This window comes from Salvia splendens, chromosome 12 (genome assembly GCF_004379255.2).
Source record: "Salvia splendens isolate huo1 chromosome 12, SspV2, whole genome shotgun sequence".
Classification (NCBI taxonomy): Eukaryota; Viridiplantae; Streptophyta; class Magnoliopsida; order Lamiales; family Lamiaceae; genus Salvia; species Salvia splendens.
Window position 1 is genome coordinate 7,141,134 of NC_056043.1, and position 16,653 is coordinate 7,157,786.

General features: G+C 35.9%; 1 protein-coding gene across 1 annotated transcript; it reads left to right on the forward strand.

Moving 5' to 3' along the window:
* The first annotated feature begins 944 nt into the window (after positions 1–944).
* Positions 945–16,418, forward strand: LOC121757463 (RING-H2 finger protein ATL29-like). The gene is made up of 3 exons (XM_042153005.1): positions 945–1,286; positions 1,463–1,709; positions 15,487–16,418. Exons 1-3 carry the CDS (start codon positions 945–947, stop codon positions 16,416–16,418), a joined length of 1,521 nt encoding a protein of 506 aa, XP_042008939.1.
* The last annotated feature ends 235 nt before the right edge of the window (positions 16,419–16,653 follow it).

Genomic DNA, 16,653 nt, shown 5'->3' on the forward strand with positions numbered 1-16,653 from the left:
AAATTTTAAAATTGGTCTAAAATATCACAAACTTTGCACCTTATTTGGTATTTCCCAAACTGACTCAAATAAGATATTTTCATCAAAATCTTATTTTACGTGGGCAACCATGATACGTTTATGATATTTTAAACAACTTTTTAAGTTCATAACAAGTAGGATAAAAAGTCACGTAGAAAACCACATAGATAATGGTGTCAATTGTAATAAAAAAAAAACTCATAAGTTAGTCAAATATAGTGATAGACATGACGTGGGAAATACCAAACAAAATGCAAAGTTTGCGATATTCTAGACCATTTTAAAGTTTGTGAGAAATATCAAATTTTAGCCAAAGTTTATGGTTTTAAGGACTAATATCCCTAAAATTTATATACTCTCACAGCCAGTCACAAATCATGCGTTAAACTAATTCTTGCATTTTGATACGATTATTATTATTATTATTATTATTATTATTATTATTATTATTATTATTATTATTATTATTATTATTATTATTATTATTATTATTATTTAGTTAGTTAGTTAATTATGGATTTGCATATCTTTTCCATATCTTTTGTCTTGCTCATTAAGTTAGTATCCACTATTATAAATAGTGGACATTGTTATTCATATTATTCATTCAAGAAATAAAATACTTCTTTTACGCAATTTAACGTTTTTCTCTCGTGCACAAAGCACGAACCCTAGAATTCGACGCCGGATTGATCGACGGGCAAAGCTCCCGCGACGTTTGACGCGATTTCCTATCGTTGAGGAACTTTATCCTTAACAAGTGGTGCTTTCGTTGAGAACTCGTGGCCGAAGTCAATTTTCGTTCATGGTGGGAGATATCGCAAGCATCTGAAGGCTTGCAATTGAATTCAACAGCAGCAACGTGGGAGAATATTCTCGCTAGGCTCGCCCGGCTCGAAACCCAATTGGTTGAGCATAAGCGCATGGTAGCAGCAACGCACTCTGCGCTCCAGCCCGAACCTGATCCACCCGACCAACCCTGGCTGTACACCGACGCACAACCACCTCACGCGCCCTACACCTACACGAATTCGTACGCGCTGCTGCGAAGTCCTTATGCCGGACCTCAGAATCTACCGCTGCCTCCATACAAGCTGGATAGACACCAATTGTACCACGACCACCAGCCCATCGCCTATCAACAGCCGCCGCCGCCGCAAACCTATCCCACCAAAACTACCAGCCCGTTGGACAGCAGTGCTGCACCGGGAAGCCCCCACTTGGCTGGCCACAACCACCCCCGCAACACTCACCGTCCTGCTGGTGTCCACCGACAGCCACACCGCTGCCCACTACTGTTGTCCCTATCTCAACCCCTGCCAATGGGTTTGTTAAAATCCAACATTTGTCGCGTCTGCCGCGGCATGCCCAATTTTAGGTTTTCGCTGAACCTATCTCCGATTCCAGTGACGTAGAGATGCTGATCATGGAAGAGGTTTAGACAAAAGAATTGCCTCCGATTGAGGTGATAGACGAGGAGGATGGCTCCATTGAGGAAGGATTTGATTATTCCACCAAGAAGATTCTTGATTCTTCTGCTGGTTTTTATGGAGTTGAAAAGGCTGAGAATGAGACGAAACCCAGTCAGGATCACAAGCGCGAGGAGGAACAAGTTCAAGGGCAGTTTGAGTGCTCGCTGCAACTGAATGCTTTTCCAATCAAGGTTCTTCCAGCTAAGGTTGATTTGGGTAATTCCATGAGGTACAACACGTCAATGGAATTATTGAGTGATTCATCACATGTTAAGAATGTTGCAAATATGAATCATCGATTAACATCACTCGATGCCGATGCCCGGTTGATTCCTCCTCAAAATGACACTCTATGCTTGAGAATTCATGGACGCATTCACAAGATTTTAGAACTGAATCATCTAGGGCTGGGGAAAAATACCGAAATACCGGTCTTATCGTACCGAAAAATATCAAAAATACCGAATTTTTGTTATACTGTGACTTTCGGTACGGTATGATACCTTACCGAAAAATTTCGGTAAGGTAACGGTATGGATTTTCGGTAAGGTAACGGTATGGATTTTCAAATACCGAGGTATACCGTTGCATACCGAAATTCGGTATATACCGTAAATTAAGGTATATACCGTAAACTAAAGTATATAACACAAAAATATAAACACAATTATATATAAAATATATTTTATATATTTTTAAATTATAAAATCTATTGTGAAATATAAATATAATTATGAATAAATTATATTTAATTTATTTTTAAAATTATAAAATATAAATAATATTCTAAAAAAATCTAATTTTCTATTTTAATTGATGTTGAAAGTAAGGTATACCGAACTTCGGTATGGTATACCGAAAATGAGGTACGGTATCGGTATGGAAATTCGTCATACCGAAAATAAGGTATACCAAAAACTTTGGTAAGGTAAATGTATGATTTTTTCGCATACCGTATTTACGGTAAAGTATACGGTATGGTGGTTTCGGTAAGGTATACCGTACCTACCCACCCCTAGAATTATCGTGTCCATAAGAGTCATCCCTTTGTGATTTTTGATGGAGATGATCCAGGGAGACGCTCAACTATTCGGTGCATGTTTGACCCAGGAGGATTCCTCGACGCTCATCGTTGCTTCATGGTTCCCACCTTGAGGACAAGGTGGATTTCAACCGTGGGGGAGTTGATACGATTATTATTATTATTATTATTATTATTATTATTATTATTATTATTATTATTATTATTTAGTTAGTTAGTTAATTATGGATTTGCATATCTTTTCCATATCTTTTGTCTTGCTCATTAAGTTAGTATCCACTATTATAAATAGTGGACATTGTTATTCATATTATTCATTCAAGAAATAAAATACTTCTTTTACGCAATTTAACGTTTTTTTCTCTCGTGCACAAAGCACGAACCCTAGAATTCGACGCCGGATTGATCGACGGGCAAAGTTCCCGCGACGTTCGACGCGATTTCCTATCGTTGAGGAACTTTATCCTTAACACATTTGCACATGCTTTCACGATACCAAACTTATCTTATAACAACAAATAAGAACACGTAATTACTTGAATTAATTTTTTTTTAAATATTCAGAATCAAAAGCACAAATAAAATTGTTCTTCAGTTGAGACATTATAGTTTATTAAATCTTAATCTTTTGCTTTCGTTGACGTTTTTGTTTGAGACCCTTAATTTTAGCTATAACATTAATAGTAAAGGCATTTTATAAAGCACGAATTTATTTATAAATATAAATTAACGTGTTTAATTGTAAAAATATCTTAGACATCCTTCTTTATATTTCGTCAACCGCGTGAAATCTGGTCTAACTTTGATTTTATTTTTATTTACGAATCTAAAACTGGAATAATTTAGCTGTGTGATTATTCGGGATTTTATGGAGTATGTAAAATGTTTTGACAGACGATGGATGGTGTCAAACACAAAGACAATGTCTGAAATGTAGGGGGGAGTGGGACCCAAATCTATTTTGAAGTATGGATAAAAACAACAGATCGAGCTGTCCAAAGAGATACCTCTCACGTTCTAATTTTCGTTTTGGAATCTGTAAAAATCAGACTCACCGCTCACCCAATTTAAACACGTATTCACTTGTTTATACGTATACATCTATGTCAATACCTCTATATGCAATTACTCTTCTTTATTCCGCACACTTATACTCTATTCTGATATACTTTCAATATTTTAATACTCCCTTCGTTCCGCCATTAGCAAGTGACTATATAAGATTTAAGAAATTGATATTTATAGATAGGGTAAAGTATGAGGGAAGAAAAAAGTAGAGGAGCAAAAAGAATAAAGCAGATGGGAAAATAAAGTAAGAGATGTGATTTTTTACTTAAGATGAAAATGACACACTTATGGTGGACCATCCCAAAAAGGAATGTGGCTCGCTTATGATAGGACGGAGAGAGTATAATTTGTCAATGCTAGATTCGATTATATTATTTGAAATTCTCTGTATTCACTTAAAATTCTAATTTTGATAGTACTATATAATCAAACTATAAAACAAATTTAGAAAAATATGTGGACACCCATAAATGATAAATGATGGCTTTGGATATATTCCGAAACAAAATTATAGCCAAGCCCATGTAAAATACCCCATTAATTCATAAAATAGTTCTACTACTACTGATCTGTCACTTTATTTTAATAGTATTAAATTAATTTATTTAATAGGATGCACTATACGGTTAAATGTTACTTATGTTGGGTCCAGTAATGGTAAATAGTGATAAACAAATAGTTATAGTTGTAATTAATGGTTATATTGGTTGTGTGGGGTAATATTACTAAAAATGGAATAGGTCAGTAGTTTGTGACGGGTAAAAAAAACATTATGCTAGGAGTTCTATTTTTATTTTTTTATCTTGATAATATTGGAATGTAATTATATAGATTATATTAAAATAAGTATTTTATACTTAGTTAAATGAATTACAAGATGCAAATGATGGGATGTATTCATATCCTTTTTCTATATTTTGTTCATTTTTCCAACTAAATCTTGGCCCTTTAATTTCAAGATCTGATGGCCGAAAATAGTGCCACATGTAATTAATTAAAATGTTTAAAAAATTCGAAAAAGGTCATTTTTGGTATATACAATTGAGTTGGTTATGGTAAGTTGCTTGATTTTCTCCATCAAAAGATTACAGCGGTTTTTGTTATGGAATTACACGAATCTTTCTTCTCTCTCCAAACTCTAATCCTTTCTTCTCCGTTGAAAACATTCTCCGTTGAAGACAAACTCTGTTGAAACATTATGTCTAATTTTTTTTCGATTTTTTTTTCTCGTAAAAAATCGAAAAAGTTGGAGTTGTCATGCATCTTTTTCGTGTTCTTCAACAATGGAAGAAGGTAATTTAATTTGTTCATGTATTGAGTATTAAAGTGTTTTATAATCATAAAAACCGATTTGAGGACTAATAGTTCATCTGACTGCATCTTTAATTTAGTTGATTTATACAATTTCATGAGTAGTTTAAGTTTGGCAGTGTTTGATTGTATGGCACAAGTTTAATTTATTCCCCAAGGGTTCAGCAATCCTTGGGGCTAGGGTTTAGATTGGACTAGGTAACACAACCGTCACCAAAGTCTACGAGTTTCAGTCATTCCTCTAGGGTTTAGATATCATCTCTGCTTGGGAGTAGGTTTAACTGATAAACATAATGTACAAATATATCAGTGTAATGTATTTTATTTAATCTGTAATGGACGATGTGTGTACTGTAATGTTTATGTTTCTGAGCCGTTTCTGTTGTGATTTTATACGGTAAGATTGGCAGTGTTTGATTGTATGACGCAAGTTTAATTTATTTCCCAAGGGTTTAGCAATCATTGGGGCTAGGGTGTAGTATGGAGTAAGTAACACAACTGCCGTCAAAGTACACGAGTTTTAGTAATTCCTGTAGCGTTTAGTTATCATCTCAGCTAGGGGGGTAGTACTAACTGATACATATAATGTACAAATACTGGAGTATAGTGTTTTCTATTTAATCAGTAATGTACGATGTCTGTACTGTAATGTATATTATTTTTTCTGAGCGGTTTTTGTTGTGATTTTATATAGTGTTGGTTGTACCTGAATATTGTCAAGAATTTAAGCCCGTCGTCGGTCAAAAGTTCCAACTACTAGATTTTACTTTTGCATTTTACGATGTGTATGCCCGCGTTGTTAGATTTGATACGCGCAAGCAAGGAATAAGGAAGAAGGACGATATTACTACTTTGGTATTATGTTGTATGCAAGGGCAAAAGGAAATGTTGATGTCTTTTGTAGCTCACGACATTATTGGTTTTGTTTTTCGGATTAGTCTTGTTCTTCAATCCATTACCTTAGTCTTATTAGCCTTACCTTTGGCGACAATATATACATAATAAAATTACATTATTATTCTGTTATTTGTACATTGTTATCAACAAGAACTTAACTTATTGTACATTGTTAATCATGTATAGTACATTATTTGATTTCAGCTTTGTTTCTAATAACACATCTTTGCTTGATTTTGACATCAATTACATTAATCTTCACATATAGTATATTAATATTCGATTACTGTACATTATTATTCATAAAGTTGTACATTATTGTTTAGAAGCACTTAACTTACTGTACACAATTATTACTGTACATTATTATTCATAAAGTTGTACATTATTGTTTAGAAGCACTTAACTTACTGTACACAATTATTTCAGTATAGTTCATTATTATTCACATTCCGTACATTATTCGGTTATTTACATCCATTATATTTGAGAGTTATCGCATATATTTATATACAATTTGTAATCAACTTGTTGTACATTATTATTAAAATGCACTTATATTTTTATACTTTATTATATGCCTATATTACATTATTATGCATTAACTGTACATTATTCGGTAATATACATCCATTATATGTTTCGAGTCAATGGTATCATAAACTAATACGAAAATATAATTCAGATTTCCACAAGTTCATAACACTAGATATTGTTCAAAACAAACCAAGCACCAAGTCGGCTATTTTCCCTTCCAACATAAGTTATATAAAAAAGAGTTCATATGCATTAAAACAGCGTATCCATTCAGTATCCATCCAATCACTCCACCCCATAGTCGTCGACCCATTGATCGAAGTTGAACTTTGGCGGCCTCTCTCTCCAATGCCTGGTGGCTGCAGTTTGGTTGATGCCACCTCGGGAGTTATGTGCATAAGTAAGCATAGTCCTTGCAAACTTTATTCGCAACATTTCTAAGCTCTTTGTCCCCTTTGCACTGAGTCCGCACTCCCATTGTTTCTCCCTTTCGCCAAAGTAGGTCTCCATATGGCACATCACATACACCCATGTATCCATGTAGCATATATTGTTCCTAGTCACCATTTTTGGAACCTTGAACTTGGCAAGTGAATCCGCCAATAATTTTTTCTACATTAACAAAAAAAGGTGGGTAAGAACTCAAAATAATGTAACCTATAATGAATATAATGCAACGTTACATAAGACAAAAATCACAAAAGGTGCATTATGTACCAGCATGGAGGGTGTTTTCCTGTATTTTGCATTGAAGGAGCCGTGAGATTCAGCCAAGGTATGGTCAATGATGTTCATTTTACCATCGGGCAGATCAAAACATACCACGTACTGTTGGCTGGTACCCAAAATTAGGAAGAAAAACTACATAATCAAAGGTACATTACATGTCACATTATATTGCACATTATAAATGAAGATCATATACATTATTCTAATATCACTCACCATGTCATAGTTCTCCCATTGAAAGCTATCTGTACCCAGTAATCTAATGTAATGCATACTACTTGATAAATAATGTACACAAGTAAGCAAATAATGCACAGATAAATAAAACATCTACTTAATTCCAAGAATTCTGTGAAATCAATTGATATAGCCTATCACAAACACATAATGGACACCACTGCTTACATTAATGTACAACTACTCCATTCATACAAATGACAAATGCAAGAGATTGCTCAATAATGTACAACAACAAACAAATAATGCACAAAATCAAGGGAACTAATCGATGTAGCTTAAAACAAAAACAACATATACACCACTGCTTACAGTAATGTACAACTACTCCATTCATACAAATGACAAATGTAAGAGATTGATCGATAATGTACAACAACAAGCAAATAATGCACAAATTCAAGGGAACCAATTGATGTAGCTTAAAACAAAATCATCATATACACCACAGCCTACAATAATGAACAACTTCTCGATGAATACAAATGGCAAATGCAAGAGATTGGTCAATAATGTACAACAACAAGCAAATAATGCACAAATTCAAGGGAACCAATCGATGTAGCTTAAAACAAAATCATCATATACACCACAGCCTACAATAATGAACAACTTCTCGATGAATACAAATGGCAAATGCAAGAGATTGGTCAATAATGTACAACAACAAGCAAATAATGCACAAATTCAAGGGAACCAAACGATGTAGCTTAAAACAAAATCATCATATACACCACTACATACAATAATGAACAACTTCTCGATGAATACAAATGGCAAATGCAAGAGAAGGGTAAATAAAGTACAACAACAAGCAAATAATGCACAAATTCAGGGGAACCAATCGATGTAGCTTAAAACAAAATCATCATATACAAAATCGACCATTACACAGTTGTAAAGCGGTAATTGACTACAATGAATCAACAATGGACAGAACCATAACAAAAATGACCGCGATTTCAGGATTTACTGAGAAATGAACTCAACGTTTGTGAAAATCGTGAAAAATCAACCAAACCGTTTGTGAAATTCGGCGATTCAAAGTGTATATTAACAAAAAATTGGAACTTTTAAAACCTACCTTCTTGTGGACTGGAAAAAGACCGTCGCACGAAGGGATTTAGGCTTCAACTGTGACACGGCGGCGGAACGTTGATTTCACGGCGAAATTGAAGCTAGGGTTGTAGTGGGGTTGATTTGAGTAGCGGCTAGGGTCTAGGAATGGTTGGGAATGAGGGGAGATGATGTTTGATTGTGGGTTGAGGAGTGAGGCGGTTGGAGAGAGAGAGAGAGAGAGAGAGAGAGAGAGAGAGAGTAGATGAAAGGTCAATCAAAATCCCGCTTAATTATCGCGCCTTCCGTTTTGAAACGTGAGTGATTCATTATATTTTTACATTTATAACCCTATAATGTACAGACTACAACTAATAATGTAAAACAGATTCATATATTTAAGCCTCATCATAACCGTCCACCCTTTTAATTCATTAGTTGATATTGAGTTGGAACTTAACACTAAGGGAGCAATAGGACCCTAATGCTCCCCTGCTAATGATTATTTATTTTTAAATATACAAGAGCATGCACAACGGTGGACGGACACGTCCGTCCATCCGTGCCGCTAGCAAGAACGAGACCCGCCGGCGCTGGCACGGACGTGCTCGATGCAGCGAGCATCGCCGTGCCAGCGAGCAGGTGACGTGGCGAGCAGCGATTGGGCAACGGCATAGCAGTTGCCTTTGAATTTTTATTTTTTTATTAAAAATTCGGTATTTAATTTTAAAAATCGATAAAAAAATATATTTTCCACATCCCAAAAATTTGGCCGTTTTTTTGCCCGTTTTACTGAATTTTTTTGAATTTTTTTTATTTTATTTTCCCCCACAATCATCTATAAATACACACATTCATCATTCATTTATCACTTCAAATCATCTCTCATTCATAATTCTCATACAAACTATCTACACCTTCATCTCTCACTCAAAACCTTAAATAGATTTCACCCATCTTATGGCGGAAACGGAGCGCGAAGAACAAGAATACTACAAACAACATCGTGCCGCTTACGGAGCATAAGTCGCGGCGAATACCCCGCTCCTCTTCCTCAAGGAACTAGATCAACTCGCCGCTACATCAATCGTGCCCGAGAGGGAGCCCACGAAAGGTCCAGATGCAACCGGCCGGCAAAGTATCACGCCGTTGCAGAAGTGTACGTGTGCCATCCGACAACTCGCTACTGGACAAACGACCGACCTCTTCGACGAGTATTTGTATATCGGTGAGTCCACTGGAATCCTTTGTCTAAAAAATTTTTGCGATGGCGTTCGTTCAGCCTTCGGTGATGAATTCCTTCGGGTACCCACTACCGATGATTGCCAAAGGTTGCTTCGTCTTCACGAATCAGTCCATGGCTTTCTCGGAATGCTTGGCAGCATTGACTGCATGCATTGGATGTGGAAGAATTGCCCGACTGCTTGGAGGGGGCAACACTTAAGCGGTCACAAAGGCGGCGGCCCAACACTTATCCTTGAGGCGGTCGCCGACTACCGCCTATGGATTTAGCATATTTCGGCATTGCCGGATCCAACAACGACTTGAACGTGCTCTATTATTCACCACTCTTCAATGATGTGATGAATGGTGTAGCACCGGCGATCGACTTTCGTGAAGACGCTCAGCAACCCGCACGCTTCAAGAGTCCGTGTGGAAAGACGTCGAAAGAGCCTTCGGGGTCCTTCAAGCCCGATTCAACATTGTGAAGGCCCCGGCTCGGTTGTGGTACGTGAATAATATCGCCGACATCATGTTCACGTGTATTATCTTACACAACATGATTATAGCCGACGAAGGACCGAGGGCGGCTAGCTTCTACGACGAGGATGAAGCCGATGAAGCTTCGATACTAGTATATGCTTAGGCTAGAGTTCTAAGGGAATGCTAGTTTGATTTATCGAGGTATAATAGTATAAATTAAGCTCTATAAAAGCTTTTAACACTTGTGTTGATTCCCTTCTTTATAAAATCGCATTTTGAAATGCTTGAAATTCACTTGTGCAATGTTTCTATAGCGCCATTAAGGTGGTTTTTGGTATTCTAGACATTATAATAATGAAATATTTTACAAAAATTAAATTAGTCCAGACCAAAAAATACAGTCGCAATATTATCTAGTGGTATTGGTTTTTATGTTAGATATTTTCGCTGGCTAGATTATTTCGTAGATGTATGTAAATTCATTTTTTTGTCATCCAATTTTGAACAAACCAAATTCCACTCCAGCCAAAACAATCAAGTCAACATCAAAATACCAGCTCATGATAATAAAATCCAATCGAAAACCAAAACAAGAAACACCAATTACAAACACAGGAACTTGCCATCTAGGTCAACCAAAATAATCGAAAAAATCAAAATCAGCTATTCAAAAAACAGGAACATGGCACAACCAAAACAATGGGGAAAAAATATGAAGCCAAGAGCAATAGAAAATGTCATGATCAAAACAATCTAGCCAAATTCAAAATCAAAACAAAGAAACATCAATCGGCCAAATTAAGATAAAGAAACAAAGCGAGCAAAGAGTGTTTCATGATCATGCCATGCAATACAAATCAATAGTTGCATACTATGAACATGTCATGCGACAAGCCGAGCTTTTTTATGATAAAAACTCGCTTGAATGAGGAACATCGCAGCTGCATTAATCCGAACAAAAAACAATGATCGATCAAAATCAACATCAGTCATCAAAATGGTTATATATAGAATCACACTTCAACCGTGAATTTTGATACTGTGGAGACGGGCCAAGATCAAAATGAAAATATTTACTATGGGTACTTAATTAAGTATATATATATATATATATATATATATATATATATATATAGTATATCAATTGCAAAAGGTACGATGCACTTTATGGTATATATGAATTAGGTGTATTTGAATTTGAAGAAGGGTGAAAAAAAGGATGGACTGTAGTGTTATCTGGAGAAGAGGGAAGGTGCAGATGGACCATGCTCCAATCTGTCAAGCCCCCCAATCCATGTGACAAAATCTGACCCCTCGGAAACTACACTACAACAACAATCATGCACATTCAACTCTCTATTCTCAAGCCCTTTTGTTTTTTTATTCACCTTTTTTTGTTCTTTTTTGTGTCTATATTTAATGCTACCTTGGAATAAAATCGATTACCTTCTTTCTGTACCTTAATTATCCCCCTACATTTACTTACTCCTATTTATTTTCCACATTTCAACAATGATGGAATTTTGTAAAAAATGGAGGTGTAATTATATCAATTGGAATTCTGTTCATATGGTTATAGTATTAAGTAGAATTGAACCGAATTTTAATATTTTAAGATCGATTTGTACAAGTTTTAAACTTAATTAACTGATTCTAACAAGCATTATAAATTAAACTTTACTGTCGAGTATTTTATTTTTAAAACAATTTTTTTTATTCTATTGCATAATATGTTTTCTATATCCAATTGAGATAGAGTCCATTTATCATTAATTAATGTACAAAACATATAAGTTTCATGCCAATTTTATTATCGGTACAAGAAGATTATATAACAAAGTAGCAAACCGGCAAGTCCAGTTGTCTCAGGTCCAACATTGATATGTCAACAGTATATTAACAGGTCTCAGGTCCAACATTGATATGTCAATGAAAACAAGTTGGATCAAATTCTTATTGAATTTAGATTCAAATAACTCCAATTACAGATTCAAAATGAGAGGAGGAATAGAGCACTCTGACGCAATGTCTTATTTCATGAACCACATGCTCGGTAATCGGTATATAGAAACCCGTGCATCTATCTATATATTTTCCATATCGAATACGTACGCAATCTGTAATTAATACTACTTCCATCCAAAAAAAAATATTAGTTGCGTGCGGCGAGTTTTAATGCAAGATTTGGGAAAATAAGAGAAACGTAGGAAGAAAAATTAGTTGAAGTGTTGATACTGGCAAAATGGGACTCACCTTATTAGGAAAAAAAAACTTACTATAAATAGATAGAGATTAATTTTGATGGACGACCACGATGAAAAAAAATATAGAACTATTTTTATGGACGGAGGTAGTAGGAGACAACAAAATCATGGAGTCCATCCTCAACGCATCCCTTAGCCGTCTCTTATCTCGTCCCGGAGAGACGAGACGGATAAGAGACGGCGTTGCAGCCTTCCGTCTCCATCCCGTCTCGGAGAGACGCCCGTCCCGGAGGGACAACTCGCGAGACGTCTCGCCACGCGCGTTGGCGACGTGGCGAGCTCCGGTTCGTCCGTGACGCCCACTCGCCGGCCCGCGAGTGGGCGTCGTTTTTATATGAAAAAATGTTTTTTTTTGGTTTTTTATAAAAATTCAGGGAAAATTCAAAAAATTTAAAAAAAATCCCAAAAAATATACTAGCCATTTATAGGCATTTTTTGCAAATTTTTAATTTTTTATAAGCCTCCAATCACTTCTATAAATATCAAATCATTCCCACAAATTAATCCACCATAAAAAAGATGTTTTTTTTATTTAAATTATGTCTTTTAATTTTTTTTAAGATTTTATTAATGATGTTTTTAATTTTTTTAGAATTTTAAGTTGTAATTTTATTTTATTTAATGAAGTGTGTTTTTATTAATTGTTATCGTATATATTTCCAAGAGGGAGAAGATTTCTTGTAGAAACAATCGTATATATTTCCAAGAATGAAGAAAGGAATCATAGATTGAAATTTTTTGTATATACATTCATGAATTGTTATCGATAAAAAAGTCATTTTAAAGTCTCACACCCAAGTCTCCATAGAAATTATTTTCCTACTAGTTAGTATTCAGGTAAAACTTTCTTGGGGCTAGGGATGGAACTAGAAAAATAAATTAGCCGGTGCTGAAAATTTGTATATAATAATATTATTAAAATAAAAATATTATTAAAAATTAATTTATATAAAATATAATTCGATTTATTTTTTTATTTAATTTTAAAAATCAAACCGAACTAAAAAATAAAAATTTATGTGTCTTTTAAAAATAAAACCTAAATTCTATATATTCCTTAAATTTAGGCACTTTTGATTTTAGAAAAAAAATTCATTTTTAATGAGGTAAGATTATTATTATTAAACAAAATTTAAATTACTTTTTCTTTCTCTCTCTTATTGTATCAATATATTTACGCATTAGAATTCATGCGCTTTTAAAAATTCTTATTTTTAAGGGATAGAGAGAAAAAAATAACTTAAGTGATATATTAGAATCAAAATAAATCAATAAACATAAGTATTAGAATCAAAACTAATTTAGTTGTTGTAATTTAGTTATATATCTTTAAATTTGATTTTATTTCTTTAATAAAATCAAATGTAACTTAAATCATAAAATCTATATAATTGATGATTAGATCGATGGAGATTGTGTGCAAACTAATTAGAGTATTGTATTTGAATTTTATCTATGAAATATTAAGGCGAGAAGATTGAAATTATAGTGTGTGCAAACTTTATACTCCTTTAAGAATTAAAATTTTGACAATATGGTGACAACTTTCCACCCTTGCTTAAAATTAAAAATAAAATGGGAAGTAAAAAAGTAAATTAAAAGAAGAGAGCAAAATTGATGAAAAAGAAATTCTCATTGGCTGCTTGGCATGCCGCATGTGGATTTAATTATTTAAACTTGAACTTATTTCATTATAGTACTATTACAATTTAATGAAAATTTGTTAAATAAATACAATAAAGGTAAAGGCCCAGTAGAATAATAGTTGAAGCCCATTGCTATCATCTTCTCCCCCAAATTTTCTGGGCGGCGCAAAGCTCAACGTGAATAGTTTGGATTCGGTGCCGAAGCGCACGGGCGCCGGCGCGGAGGGTGACCAGTGGTGGGAGGCTTCTGGGATTCGGTGCCGGAGCGCACGGGCGCCGTCCCTGCTTGGGGCCTTCTTGATGTCATGAAATCATGCATAATTTTTGGGTCCATCAATTTTATGTTACATGCAGTCAATCATCAAGTTGATTAAGTTTTGTTCTTAAGGTGGATTAGCAATTTAGCATGTATCATTAATTCTTTTAAATCTCTATTGGCAGTCAAACAATATTTAAGATCCTGTATTTCCACTTTTGTGACATTATCTGTTAGTATGAGCTTAGAAGTACAGCAAGTGGTAATAGGTAAGGTTCAAGATTCTCAAATTTTAGGGTACACATTTTCCTTATATAAATTTGAAACCATAATATTGTGACTATTGTCATATGTCAATTTTAAACTCTCAAGTTTCTAGCCTTCTAGGAATCTCGTATGGCCCCATTCTAATTCACGTATCTGCTCATGAAAATAATAATCTAAACTATATTTAGTAAAGTCCATATATTTTTGATCAAATATTAATTCAACTAGTTTGCTTTTGTCAAATACTTCAAAGAGTTGCTCAACTTGCTTGTCTTCGCAATGATGAAAGATTAGGGAAACCACTTTCCCCCCTTATGCCACATGTTGTTTGGAATCAATTTATCCAGACTTTGCTAATCATTCTATATAGGGGTGTTCCGTTTGCAAAATTGTATCCAGGATTAAATTTGTAGTGTATTTGGTTCATGAGATTCAACCCCACAACTCAATCCTAAATGGATAATTATAGGATAATTAGTCATAGCTAACCCCCTATGACTAAAATAATCTCACAACTCAATCCTAGATTGTATCTTGGTATTTTTTATCTTAGAAACCGAACACCACCCTACAGTTCATAGTTGTAAATAGATAGATCACAATTCTTAGAGAATGTATCAAGTAGTATACAATAAGTAGCTGGTAAATGAAGATAAAAAGCCTCAGATTAAAATATTTATTTTTATAAATTATTCTTCAAATAGTATTTTATGGGAATCCAGTGAGACTCGCTCAATGACTCTAAATTTAGCCGCAGAAATTTATAATGTCAGCGTACACACACACAAAGCCATAATATTAGCTGCATTAATACATTTTAATGATAAAATTAAGGTAACAAAATTAGACAGAAGTAGTAAGTTTACGAGTGCCTATCCTTGTTTCTCTCATCTCAACAATGCCACACTCTCTAACTCTACCAAACAAAAAATCATTCCCCAAATCCAAAACCAATTCCCTCACCCCCCTAAAAATGCAGATAATCATCATCATCATCAAAAACAAGACCGCAATTGTATAGCCACAAATCGGAATCCCATCTCCACCGGGGCAATGGCAACAGGCGTGGCCGAACCCTTGCCGCCGTCGACCTCCACCGCACCGACCTACTCGTACCCTCCCGTCATCATCATCCTCACCATCGTCCTCCTCATCTTCTTCTTCGCGGGATTCTTCTCCATCTACTTCTGCCGCTGCTTCATGCAGAACCTCCTCTGCACGTGGCACCTCCGCCGCAGCACCACGGCGGCTCCCTCTGGTGGGGCCGCGGGGGCAGCCCCGGGGGGAGCCGGGCTGGACCCGTCAATTGTGGAGTCATTCCCGACGTTCACGTACTCGACGGTGAAGGACTACACGAAGGAGAGGTACGGCGTGGAGTGCGCCATCTGTTTGGTGGAATTCCGGAGCAGCGACGTCCTCCGCCTCCTCACAGCCTGCTGCCACGTCTTCCACCGTGAGTGCATCGACCTCTGGCTCGAGTCGCACAAGACGTGCCCCGTCTGCCGCCGCGACCTCAACTCGACGCTGCAGTCGCCGGTCAAGTCGCCGAGGGTGTCGGTCAACGAGGAGGAAGAGGGGACCCGCCAAGACTTGGACAGCTGCAGCGTCACCATCAAAGAGGAAGACGAGGAGCGGAGGAATCAGGAGACGGAGACGGAGACGGAGAGGGAGAAGTTCTCGAGATCGCACTCGACGGGGCACTCGATAAAGAGTAATAGGGAAGGAGAGGAAAAGTACACGCTGATATTGCCAGAGGAGGTGAAGTCGAGCATCATAAGTAGACATAATTCGAGCAAGAGTTGGACGAGTTTTGGTGATTTTAAACATAACAATAATAAGAGTGCTGACAATCACGAGAGAGTAGCCGAGGCCGAGTCTTCTGGGGTGCCTGCTGAAGACCACATAGTATAGCCAATTTTCCATCCTTTTTCATTTTGGTGTTAGGTTTTAGTTGGAAGAGCTTTTTATTTTTTTGTCGATTTTAGTGTAAGATATAAATCAGAGTAAATTAACTATACTTCGCAGTTTTTGTACTCTGTTATGATTAAATTCCGGAACGATATGAAATCGCGTCGAACGTCGCGGGAGCTTTGCCCGTCGATCAATTCGGCGTCGAATTCTAGGGTTCATGCTTTGTGCACGAAGG

Coding starts and splice junctions, on each gene's coding strand:
- LOC121757463 (XM_042153005.1), top strand. CDS start 945: ATGGTAGCAGCAACGCACTCTGCGCTCCAGCCCGAACCTGATCCACCC. Junction 1,287..1,462: donor ACACTCACCGTCCTGCTGGT/GTCCACCGACAG, acceptor GAAGAGGTTTAG/ACAAAAGAATTGCCTCCGAT. Junction 1,710..15,486: donor TCCAGCTAAGGTTGATTTGG/GTAATTCCATGA, acceptor CTAAAAATGCAG/ATAATCATCATCATCATCAA.